At 39.1% G+C, this 12,735-nt stretch overlaps 1 protein-coding gene and 1 long non-coding RNA gene across 4 annotated transcripts in view; one reads left to right on the forward strand and one right to left on the reverse strand.

The window, feature by feature from the left end:
- plod2 (procollagen-lysine, 2-oxoglutarate 5-dioxygenase 2) overlaps positions 1-6,352 on the reverse strand; it is a 29,039-nt gene extending 22,687 nt beyond the window's left edge. For both annotated transcript variants that reach the window (XM_010753467.3, XM_010753474.3), the window contains exon 1: positions 5,558-6,352. In XM_010753467.3, coding sequence (XP_010751769.2) covers positions 5,558-5,660 — 103 coding nt within the window. In that variant the 5' untranslated portion in view covers positions 5,661-6,352. The remainder of the gene's footprint in view (positions 1-5,557) is intronic.
- The window catches only part of LOC113744455 (uncharacterized), a 230,502-nt gene that overhangs the window by 158,893 nt on the left and 58,874 nt on the right, over positions 1-12,735 (forward strand). The window lies entirely within an intron of this gene.

Genomic DNA, 12,735 nt, shown 5'->3' on the forward strand with positions numbered 1-12,735 from the left:
AAACCTCCTGAAATCCTCCTCATCATATGAAATGATTTTAAATAACTCCAGTCAATCTCTGTGTTCCTTTATTGCATCTGAAATAATGAAAATAGACATCAGTATGAGAGTACATGGAAACTGTTTAAACCTGATGAGTGAACCAGACTCCCAGACACTTAATTTTCATGGATGGGCCTTGGCCTTTGAGCTGTGCCAGGATTGCAGCAGTAATGCTCTGTCAGGTTGTACAGCTGAAACCCCTCAATGTATTATTCAAGATAGCATACACCTTTTTTTCTTGGCAACAACTTTATCTAAAAGGGAATGTTGTGGCAATCTTTCGAGCCAGGCATAAGAAGCATCAGCAGAATAAAAAGAACCCCCAAAACTACAGTATTCTGTTGGTGTATAATGTATGGTTGGCAAAAGCACATCTTTGCTATGTCTCCAGACAAGGCATGTTGAAATCAACATAGTTTGACCACCTAAATGAGTAATACAAATGGAGACATTCATCAGATCCCTAATAATAAAAAAAAAGTAATGTCTAGAGAAAAATAAAAAGACAGTTGCCCAATTTTGTCACCTCAGCAAAAGGAAGACAGAACATTTCCTTTTCATGAATCCCAAATCATATTTTGGACACTGAACAGGCTAAATCACCCAGCAGACAGTGCTTATCTTTGTTCACTGCTGCAGAACATTCTTCAGGTCCATTTTGTAAAAGAAACAAGGCCAAGTGTTATGTTCTTGTGTGCTGTAATCCGTACACTACTTGTACTTCAGTTTATGAATTTAAATTCTAAAATAAATAAAAATGTTCATTATTTGGGTTAGCTGCTCACCTTTTCGGAAAAAACACAAAAATCAAATGTGTTCATCTCATCTCACACTTGAAGGCGCGAAGAAGTCTGCCAACACAGATTGGGGAGAGACATGATATCATTTAAATATGGGGAGAATGACGTACAATTTCAGACAGTCTGTCCTGAAAGAAAGCTAGAGAGAGAAGTTCAAACCCTGGCTCCTCTGTCACATCCGCACAGCTGGCTAATCACTATGTGTTTCAAAAAAGTCATAGAAATGGTCAGACAAGGCCACATCCAAATCTGATGATGGACAGGAAGGAGTTGCCCAAAGCTTTTTAACAATCTAACAAGAAGTTCTGATGAAGCATATGGACAGCGGAGACACTGTGTATGGAACTATATGTACATAATGAGGAACAAAATGTATTCATTTTGCCTTTTTAGACAAATATATTTCTTAAACTGTCCTCACGTATACTGTACAACATACTACTTGTCCTACAGCTACTTTTAAAAAAATGTCCAGCTTTAGAAAGCATTAGATTTTTATTGTAAGTTGCTTTGGCACAGAAGAAGCACTTTTGATGTCTAAAAGTGTTAGACATGAAATAAATAAATAAAATACTACTGCTACCTAGGTGCATACTTCATGTGTTTCTCATTAGCGGTAGTCACCAAAATTGCGGCCTGGGTACCCAAGGGATTAGAAAACCCAATGCTCACAGGTTGGTTAGTCCATGGTTAAAATAGAGCTTCGTCTCTCATGAGCCACCATAGCCACCATACGTGATAAAACACATCATATCCATAATAAAAGAGCCCTGTAGGGCATCCGCAGAAAAGGGCTGTATTTTCAATTACACATGTCAAACCACAGGCACTTCAGCCTTAGGATGTGGCATGATGTCACCAGCATTTGGCCAGGAAACAATTTTGTAGTCACGTCGTTTTCTATAGTTTATCTTTCCCCCCGCAGCAAAAACAACCATGATGTAGAACTAATCTAATCTGTTTTTTGTCATGCTGTGCTTTTGTCAGTGGCCATGAATGCAGCCATTTCCTCTGTTGGCCACAATCCGGTGTCACTGGGGAGTTTAGATCTTTCATTATTGGGCAAACACCTAGTTTTATTCAACATAGGACACTTTAATCAGTGTGCTTTAATCAATATATTAATTATTTTAGTGCTAAAGTTACTGTAAGTAGAAAGCAGAACACATTTAATGATACAATTTGCTGTAAAGGGGATATGGGCAGAGTCTTTTAATCACAATTTAACCACATGCTGTTATTTCCTCAGCTAGTAGATTTATTTTAACAGGTGTTAGTGATTAGTAAACACAACTGAAATCATTGAAAGTAAGTAAACGTCTTTAGACATTGCTCTCCTTTTTGAAATTTATATCACGTTGGTGTGTTGCATAAACGTTCTAGTTGTAGTATCCTAAACATCTTGACAACTGCAAATGACTCCAGAATAAAACAGAGTTCTATGAATCTGAACAATGAGCCAGCTGTGTCAAGACAACATTGAGCCAACATAGCTCTAGTCAAAGATCAACAGCTGCTCAATTCCCACTCTTATTCATCATTTAAAGTGACTTGCTAGGTAGAACAATAGAATATTTGCACGATAGCCGTAATCCTGACAGCATATCTGAAGTTCCATCTGTTTTTGGTACTGTATGAAAGGAAAATTTTCCGTCATGGAAATGGACCTTTTGATATCCTGCTGTTTTTTTATCTTTTTGATACTTGGCTGAAAACACCTCAGACATAGCTAAGCGAACAGAGAGTGCAAAAGCAGACAACACAACGCATATTTGGCTGAAAACGAGGCACGGAACCGACGTTGTGGTCATATAGTGACAATGTTCTAAGGCATGATTATAGGCTCGGCCTGCCAACAGGGTTTGTTAGTTTGTTAGACTGGAATTACAGGCAATAGAGAACCCTATTATACAGTATATAAGGCATGGACAAATTTAGGTGGAGTTTCCTTGTCTTGTCTATAAAATGCTACTTGCTGACACGTCAGTGATGTCTGGGATAGGTCTCATCTAAATGCATCCATGGGACCGTGGAGCAAACCAGATCATAATGAGTAATGATGTTTATCCTGGACTCCCTCACACATACTCCCCAAGAAATATATCCTCATATATATATATCAGCAATACATCATTGTGAAATATTGTTGCTATAAACCATTTGTCCTTTACAAGTTCAACTTCAAACTGTTGGAGAAACGCTAACTTTCTTGCTCGTTTTAGTTACTGGAACACAAACGACTCCAAAATCAACTCAAGCGATCTAATCAGTTTCATCTAAAAACACGATTTGAGTGAGAGTTTATGTTTTGTAGCAAACTACTCAATCGTGGGCCACAAGAACTACAGGTTAAATCTAATATATACTCTGTCAGAAGTGCCGTTCACACAGTCAGTCAGAAAGAAGTGAAAGGCTCCTTTCAGATGGCTGGACAGTGGGGGTCTACACAGCCCAATTTTTGTAATTTTCCAAAACCGACAGACCAACAGCCACGTCCGCTGTTCACATCGGCCAGGTGCACATAGGTGAGAAATGGGCAGAGGTCTGCGTTCCTACTTCTTCCGCTGTCCCTTTTTCACTTCTGAATCACATCGCTCACGTCTTTGCTATAAATCTGCGTTAACTGTGAATCAACAGAAACAGAAAGACACTCGCCTGACATCTCTACTTGTACACATCAGGCATTTAACACAATAAATATAAATACATGTATGCTACCTGTAAATGCACCATTTTTTCTGTTTTATTGAGTCCTTAATAACTACTATCTGATTGGTAATACTCCGTCACTGTGACAACCAACATCTTGCCCCACCTAAAAGGAAAGTCACTCACAAACAATATGTGCGGCTTGACTCGTCCTGATATGGTGGACGACCGACACGTCACCTGACCTCGTTCCAAAGGAGAGGATTTAGACCTATACCCAGCTGGCCCAAAAACCCAACACGACTCCACCAGTTATTCACTTCACTTTCCACACTTTTTACCACAACACCCCGCATCCTTCTTTCTTCAGGACATAGAGGAAAAGAAAAGTGTTTGACTGAGAACTCGGTGGGGGGAAAACATGACTCATGAAGTTGATATTCCAAACTGTTAACACTTCATATAAGAGGTGTGATGCACAATTGTTTCTGACGTTAGGACCCAGACAGGCCCCAAAATGGCTGATAACTGGTAAATAGGGGCAACTTTGTAAAATAATACGTAACGTGCAGTGTGTTTGCGGTCTGCAAACTATTCATGGGGTTATGCTGCATACACTATTAACTGAGTCTGTAGAATTACTCCGCAGTGCCCTGTTCAGTTCGTTAAACGTCTTAAGCAGTTAAAGAATGATTTCAAATGAAGATATTGCAAAAACTAGTATTTTTCACACTTATGAAGTTATTAGCAGAAAAATCTGTGCAAAGTCTAATTAAAATACTTTGATATAATCGCGTTAAATGAAGTGTTCACTGTAATCATTATGTATGGTTACATTAAGTATGAAAGCTTGCATTTACAATTGCAGATTTGCCTCTGGCTCCATTTATGAGCGATTTAGTAAATGCAGTGTTTTCATCCCAACAAGCTGTATGACGTGAGCTTTAATCCCTCCCAGGTGGACTGACAAGCCTTTCACAAGTAAACATTTTGACCCTCGTAAAAGTTAATGTGACTACTGTGTGAAAGACACCCAGTTAGTCCAGACCAGAGGACAAAACAAGCCTGTGGAGGCTGAGGGCGGCTCTCACTACCTAACCCGTTCAGAATGCATCATTAGAAAAGTAGCAGACTTCAGCAGACAGTACTTATAACACCAACGCTGGTATATCTATATAAAAAACACATATGTATCCACTTATGTTGGTGTTTGCAGGTTTTTACAACATGCCCTGAGTGCATGAAATGAGCTCTGTGTTTAACAAATTTGAAGCCAATTTGGAACAATTTAACCAGCGCAAAATGCTAACAGGGGGGAGGGTTTTCAAACAAGTCAATAAAACTGTGACACATCTGGGGTGCTTTACATAAACCTAGACATGTAAGGTATATAGGTTGCATGAACAGCTGAGCAGTCAAAGCAGGTTGCACTTGGCTGAACTCCATGAAACTTTAATTATAACAGCTTTACAACTGCTTCTCTCTCTCTCGAGCACATGATTGCTTGTTTGCTATTAAATCAAAAGGATCTCTCTGCTAAATCTTGGCTAATAACTGTATGATTGCTCTGGTGTTTCACTTTAAGTCTAAATGCAGAGCAAAGGGAAAGCTACTGGAACCACTAAAGAGTTGCCTCCAATTGGTTAGTTATTTCTCGCACTGGCATTTTACAGCCTGGCATCTGCATATAAAAGCCTGGGCTGCACGCAGCCAAACAACATGATGTAAAAACAGGACTGTGAGAAACCGCAGACTGTTCTTTTGTGTTCAGCACCATCATGTAATTTTGCATTCAGATTCCACTGGCATGCGACCTGCACCTCATGCAGTGTAACATCATGTAGCCGGTAAATTACCTCTTAAGAAATAGATTTGCGCACTTGCCATGACAGCTGTCAGAATCCAGATAAAAGATGTGTGATTAAAGAGTTGGATCAAACGTGAAAAGGCGCATAAAAAATAATGTATGATGCGGCTCCGTGCGTTATGGCACCACATCATCCTATAGTGTTTAAGATCGGAGGAACAATGGGAAGGAGGAGAGAACAAAGTTTGTCGTTGCTTACCTTTGGGAATAGGCGCAGGAGCTTGAGGTGTTTCAGTAGAGTAGACGGAATTTGCAAACTTCAGGCAGCATGAAAACACAAAACAAAACTTGAGGTACTCCATTGCTGTTATAGTGCGTGCTCCCGACTGGACTATTACTTCCCAGCCCAGCAGTGGTCAGGATCAGCCCTGGAGAGTCTTAATGTACGTTCTCGCGATATTAAAAAAAAAGGTCTATGAAGTTTTGTGGACGAGCAGCTCTTCAGACTGTTCTTTTTGCTCCAGGGAAGGGTAGTATAAGTAGGGCGATGGAGGGGAAATTAGAGCGCAACAGGCGTGGTTCCTTAATTGCAACTGCAGCCACTCTGGTTCCCGGTGAAGTTACAGCCCACGAAGGGGGACAAGTGGAGTGAAAGATAACGGTGTTTAAACTCCTGACGCAGGGGCGTCCTGCGTTAAAGTGTGAATATGTAGAGCTGTGTTTGAACTCCCCCACCCTCTTTACTGTTAAATATCCCTCCTACGGTCCCCTCCCCCTGAGCACCCAGCCTGACCCAACACTCTCCCTCTATACACCCTGCTCTGCTCACAGCATGTGGTTCATGCAGCCTCATTAGTGTAAACCAGGGGAAGAAAATGAGAAAACATTTAAAGTATGCAGTCTACAATATCAGTCTTTCTTCAGTAGTTGCTTTATAGTGGATTTTTATCCATTATCCCCCTCAGATATCCAATGTGCAGCAATCGAAAAACTATTCAGATCCCTTACTGAACTTAAAGTAGAAATATATGTACTTTTTTAACAGTCCTTTTTTATATTTTTAACGAAACAAAGTGTCAGCAGCATGTATGCACATTTTAAATGTAATTTCTGTTGTTGTGTTACTCATATTCTGTTAAAGTAAAACTTTATAGGCTGGATTGTGTCTCTGTTAGTCCCATACACCTGTTTCTCCACTGTGTTCCCCCGGGAACCTCTTGGGTTGCTGTGTTAGCTGCTTAACTCTTTATGGCACTAAAGAACACACACCACTGGCTTTTAGTTGTTTGGGAAAACTTTATGAAATAAAAGGCTGCAATGCAGATGCGAGCTGGCTTGTGTTGCACTTGATGTTAAGCTGTAAAGAGAGTTCTCGACTCACTACTTTTTTTTTTTAAATCTTCAGTGACACGTGTACAGCTGTTCATATTTATGACAGTGGTATTGCATACCAGAACTGGGGGCACTAAATGGGAAAATAAAAACTAGTTCTTACATTATGTTGCTTTACATAGTTAAATGTATAACAATAGATCATATTTTTATATATAATTATAGTTTTTCATCATAGACGGAGACGTGGTTGTACAATATTTCACTGTGAATTGTAGTGGAGTAGAAGCAGTGATAGAACTTACAATTCACTAGCATATTTCCACAAGTACTGTACTCAGGTAGAGTAAATAAAATAGATTTAAACTTGATGTATCTATGCTTTACTTAAATTTTTATATTTCATCACACTTCTGCTTCTACTCCACTGAATGTCAGAGTGAAATATTGTACTTTTTACTGACTTTACAAGCAAAACACATTCTAAACTTATAAAAACACATTATAATTGGTCAGTTTTGGTCAATTAATTGATCCATCAGTTATCCAAAAATGGAGAGTGTTTTGATATCTGATTCATTAAAGTATTTCATGGTATTAGCTTCTCAAATGTAACAATTTGCTTTATTTCTTTGTCCATAAACTGCAAACTAAGTCATTTTGAGGTTTGGGCTGTTGGTTGGACAAAATAAGACTTAATCGCGACTACAGTGTTGAATGTAGAATCAAGATTTTTCCATAATTAGTTATTTATCAACATTTTTGAAAACGAGTTGCACCAACAGTAAAATCTTGCTTTTACATTAATTAATGAGAACTTTCATTACTTTTGTTTACTCTTTTAGTATTTTCACAGTGTGGTATTAGTATTTTACTAAGTACAGGATCTAGATGTTTCCTCGACCACTGGGTAAAGGTATAAAGTGGGATAAAATCGAAATACTCAGGTACCAATTACCACTTGAGCATTCTATTTCCTCCGTTTCTGCAACCACTGATTATTTCCTTGATTAATAGACAAATAATTTAGTCTTTGAAAAGTCAGAAGATAGTGAAAAATGCCCAGAATCCAAGATGCTATCTTCAAATTGCTTTTTTAATTAATTAATGCACTATCGCATTTTCTGCCAATTGATTAATGAACTACTGACTTCAGCTCTTTTCTCCACCATTTCTCAATATCAGTGTTTCCCAAAATCAAGGTTGGGACACTATTATTTGCAGACCTGTTTTTATGGGATCCCTAATTGGCAGAATAAAGTGCATAACAATGTTATCAAATGTAAATTTATGAAATTAGAGGCCTAAGCTCAACTAGAGTTACTGTAATATGTTTTCTAAGTTGGTCTGTTCTGCTCAGATGATCAGCATGTAGGGCCCCTCCGCCTTCTCTCCAACCCACCGACAGTCAGTCATATCTTTATTTACTTTATTTATTTGAATGTAAACTGCCACGATCAAAACTGATTCCCCTCTGCTGCCGCCCCCTTGTTAAAATAAGCAGAGGCAGTGGTGTGAAAGCAGCAGTGCAGTGTAATTTCCAAAGAAAGTTTGGGAATCCCTACTCTATACAGTGAGTAGATAACCCTATGATTATGATGATGATGAAACTATTAAATGATCTTGCAGATGTTAGAGTGGCTCCTTCTCCCCTACAGCAGTGTATATACACACACATGCACAAGGGAGAAATTAAGAGAAAAGCAGGGCTTCATGTTTAAGAACGAACAGAAAAATAGAAACCAAGCATTAAACCATGTCTCCATTTACAGACGGATTGTATCTGTATCTCCTAGTGTCTCAGCCGACCTTGAAACCAACGCTTTGTCTCATTTCTGTCTCTCATTCTTTATTAGAAATAACAGACTTGCCCCCTGGCTCAAACCATTCCTGTCTGGCAAACACTTTGTGTAGCAGTTGAACTGCCAGTGCCCAGATTGTTTTTACTTCATGACATCACCAGATTCCAGTTTTGAATACAGAGAGAGTTGAAGCCAAAGTCAGTTAAATTACTTCTATCCAGTGAGGCTGTGATAAACCACAAAAACGGAGAGCCGTGCCAGAAAACTGAACATACAATACTTGGCCTTTAGACAATATTTTTATTGTATGCATGTGGCCAACAATAAAAAGAGCACCGGGCAGGGATTTTTATGGAAATAAGCATGTCATGAGAAAATTACTGCCTCATATTTTGCTATCTAACTGTCTCAAGTAGAAACACATTCAGCAAAAAACTTAATCCTACTGTGAAACTCTAGCAAACACAAAACAACACAGAGATAACCCAGATTTGTAAAGATATCAGTCTGATTATTTACAATTAAACAGCTCAGTGACAAACAGCTTACAGTGATTTTTGCCCTATGGTTTGGTGAGGGAATTCTAACTGCTGGAAAATATAATGTAAGTGTTTGTGGTACAGAACCTCATACTAAACCTTGGCAGCAAGTGATATGGAATAGGCAATGTATTTACTGGCCCAAGTCTGAGAACCCACCAAACATTTGGAATAGTCAGTAAAATGCCCTCTGGATTTGATTACCCCCAAAATGTACTGAAGTTATATAAGCAGTTTAATATCCCATTAGAGGCCTCTACTGGAAGATGTGAGATATTGTATAGAAACATGAGGCCATGTCTTTTACCTTTCTGAATCAGGATTTGCAGTAATGCGACACGTTTTATGCATGTGGTGGTGGCAGTGGCACCAAAGATTAACTTTGGGAAGCTTGTGGTGTGGGTGAGAAAATTACATTTAATTACACAAAAGTTGGCGGATACAGAAGCTAGGAGACTGCTGCGGTAAGTGGGATGAAGACAGAGTAGAAAGTCACAAGCTCATCAGGCCATCGAAGAATACTTATCCATAACAATCCCCACACTTTATTTCTTCCGCAGTGTCAGTAGAAGACACTGACTACTTTGGAATGCAGAACATATTGACGTGCAGCTAAAATACAGCTGTTTGTCAACCTTAAAAGGGAGGATAGACTGCATGGAACCTTTTTAACAGCACAGGTGGTATGCTCTTGAGCTGGCTTTTTCATTTTGGCTTATTTCAACGCCAAATAAAACACACAAACCACCAGCCTCCACTGTCCTTGCATTAGCAAAAGACTAAACAGTGTTGCAGTTTCCTGATGACGTTAGCCCATCCTCTATTTTCAGCACTGCTGTGGAGACAGAGGGTTTACAGGCTCTGTTTAAATTTAATCAAGCTGAAAGAAGAAACAGATGATTCATTAGGGTGGCAGACTATAAAGAAGATGCCCAATTTCGAGCATAAAACTCCTATGAGGAAAAAGAGAACTGGGAAAAGGTACACGTGGGATAATGCTGCTGAAATTGTTCCTCCATCCGGATTCCCACCAACACACCACATAATATATTATAATATATATATATATATATAATATATTATAATATATAATATATATATATATATTATATATATATATATATTTTATATTATGATGATGATGATGATGATGAAAAAAAAAATTAAATGATCTTGCAGATGTGTTTACACCCACGCATGCACAATGAGAAATGAAGAGAAAAGCAGGGTTCATGTTTAAGAACGAACAGAAAAATAGAAACCAAACATTAAACCAAGCCTCCATTTACAGTCGGATTGTATCTGTGTCTCCTAGTGTCTCAGCCGACCTTGAAACCAGCGCTTTGTCTCATTTCTGTATATGTGTATATATGTGTGTGTATATATATATATATATATATATATATACACACACATACATTGTTTGAGCCGATATTTAAGCCAAAATCACAGAACTGTCAGTGGTTGGGACACACCTTAGATTTCTTTCTACTTTCTACTCTATTTTTGACGTAACCCTCCTTTGGTGGTACAACCGGATAGTTTTGCAATTGCCTGGTGAGTCAGTTGATCCCCTAAACCCTGCTTTAGAACCCACAATTGCACCATGATTGTAAAAGAATGGGTTTTTATTTTTATCCCAAATGCTTTGATCAGTCCACAGAAGGTTTAATTACTAGTCCAGATCAATGGAAAGGGCAGCGCTCCATTACCCAGTCAGCTCGTCTTCATGAGCATTTATCTTTTACGTCATCCCCAGCTTACTTCTGTCTACGTTGGTCCCGCTTATGAGGCCACAGGGCATCCACTGGCCCAGGGTGTGGTCCAGGGGTTCTGGGAGGGTGCAAAGGAAGGGGATTTCATCAACACCACATTTAATCCAAGACCGAAGAACTTTAACAAGCACAGCAAGTACATTTTTAATGTCACCTCACCCTGAGTCTGGCCGCAAAAGGGGAAAGAGGTTTGACATAGATTAATTCACTTTGATCATGGGCGGTCTTTCATCTATTGTCTCCAACCAGAAGCATGAGCTTAACGTAAGATTTGAGCAGCAAATTATATAAAATTCACAGCTGAAGATGTTTGCAATTTCCAAACCTGTGTGAGTTTCCGTCCTATAAATTTGCATTTCTCCTGAATAGACTAGGGTTTTAGGGCAGTGTTGCTTCAAAATTACACATAATGAGCTCCTTTGCTAGCCTTTCATTTGAATGTCATCATTAGGCAGCCACGTTGAAACCACAAGGCTTCAAAATTGTTCCAGAAGTAGGTTGAGGGGAGGATGATTCAACCATGCATTAATCCTGTCCTTCCAGTACCACCTTATTGCCTTAAGAAATGTTTACACTGGGGTGTTTTTTTAGTTCATTTGGTAGAGCAGCCAGCCCATGTACAAAGGCTCAGTCCTTGCCGCAGCGGTCCAGGGTTCGAATCCAACCGCCGGCCCTTTGCTGCATATCATTCCCCCTATCTCTCGTCCCTCATTCCTGTCACTCTTCAGCTGCATCTATACAATAAAGCTTGGGCCAAAGGCCAAAAAAAAATCTTTAAAAAAAGAAGAAGAAATGTTTACACTGATTTTGACGAAAACAGTTTGGAGGAAATTTAATTGTTACTTGGACTTGATTCATCGGGAAGGGTGGCATCTTTATTTTGCCCTGAAGTCATAGGGAGGAGGACAGGGTGGGTACAAATCTCAGGACTTTTAATTCTGGTCCTGTGTCCAACGTGTTGTTAGAACTTTAACACTCAGTAAAGGTTACTTTTTGGTTAGATAGTGGTTACATTTTGTAAAAAGTCAATGCATCCTCTCTTATGACTTTTGGCTTGGCAGTACTTTACAAAAAGTGTTGGTGATATAAAAGCTAGCCCGGAAGAAGGGGGAGAGGGCAATTGAGAGGAATTGGCATGGAGATTTGGAAGGGATCTAATCAGGAAATGCACCCGGCTCTTTTCTTTTTAAGCATCCACAGACTGACTTCGGCAGCCACGGAAAAGTCACAACAATACCTCCGGTCTTTGATTTGTTTCTGGGAATGCCAGTGTAAAAGCAAATAACCATCCCCCCCTTTAAATTTTACATCTGCTCTCTTTCCCCCAGTTGTGTGTATATATGGTGTTTTCTTAGGCTGCGTTTGCACAGATGTCGCTTTAGTCATTTGTTTGTCAAAGTGAGTTTAAAGCACAGATACCAGAAATTCCAGATACTGTAGTTCTGCTGTCTGTAGTGAGTCCCTTGACAGTGTGTGTTTAGTTCCAGTAAGTAATCAGTATATTTGAGTTAGCCAGAGTTTAAACAGACTTTCCATTAAGACTCTGGCTTCAGTGATTTGTTAATTGTAACTGTAACAAGACATGCTGACACCAATCAGGCTTCACACTGTCATTTCATATTCATTTTATGGTCTTTCAGCAATACCCAAAATGTGGCCAATACCACAACTAAGTAGTTCAATGAAACAACTGTACGCACCTCAGCCTGAATGAAAGTGAATGTAGTGTAAACATTTTACTTTGGATGTCTAGTTGCCTCAACTGAGTCTGCTTCAACCACCCAAGCACAGCATGTTAAAATTGCTTTTATTTGTTGTTTGTGTAACCAGATGTGTGTCATTTGTACATACCATGTACAGTGGTCACACATTTGATGTACTGCAAAGCTAGAATATGTGTTTAATTATAAGGTTATAAATGAAGTGGGATGATGCACAGAACCCAATGTTCTGTACTTCAAGCGATCATATGCATTTTTCCCCAGTCTG

Source organism: Larimichthys crocea, chromosome XXIII (genome assembly GCF_000972845.2).
Source record: "Larimichthys crocea isolate SSNF chromosome XXIII, L_crocea_2.0, whole genome shotgun sequence".
NCBI classification, from domain to species: domain Eukaryota; kingdom Metazoa; phylum Chordata; class Actinopteri; family Sciaenidae; genus Larimichthys; species Larimichthys crocea.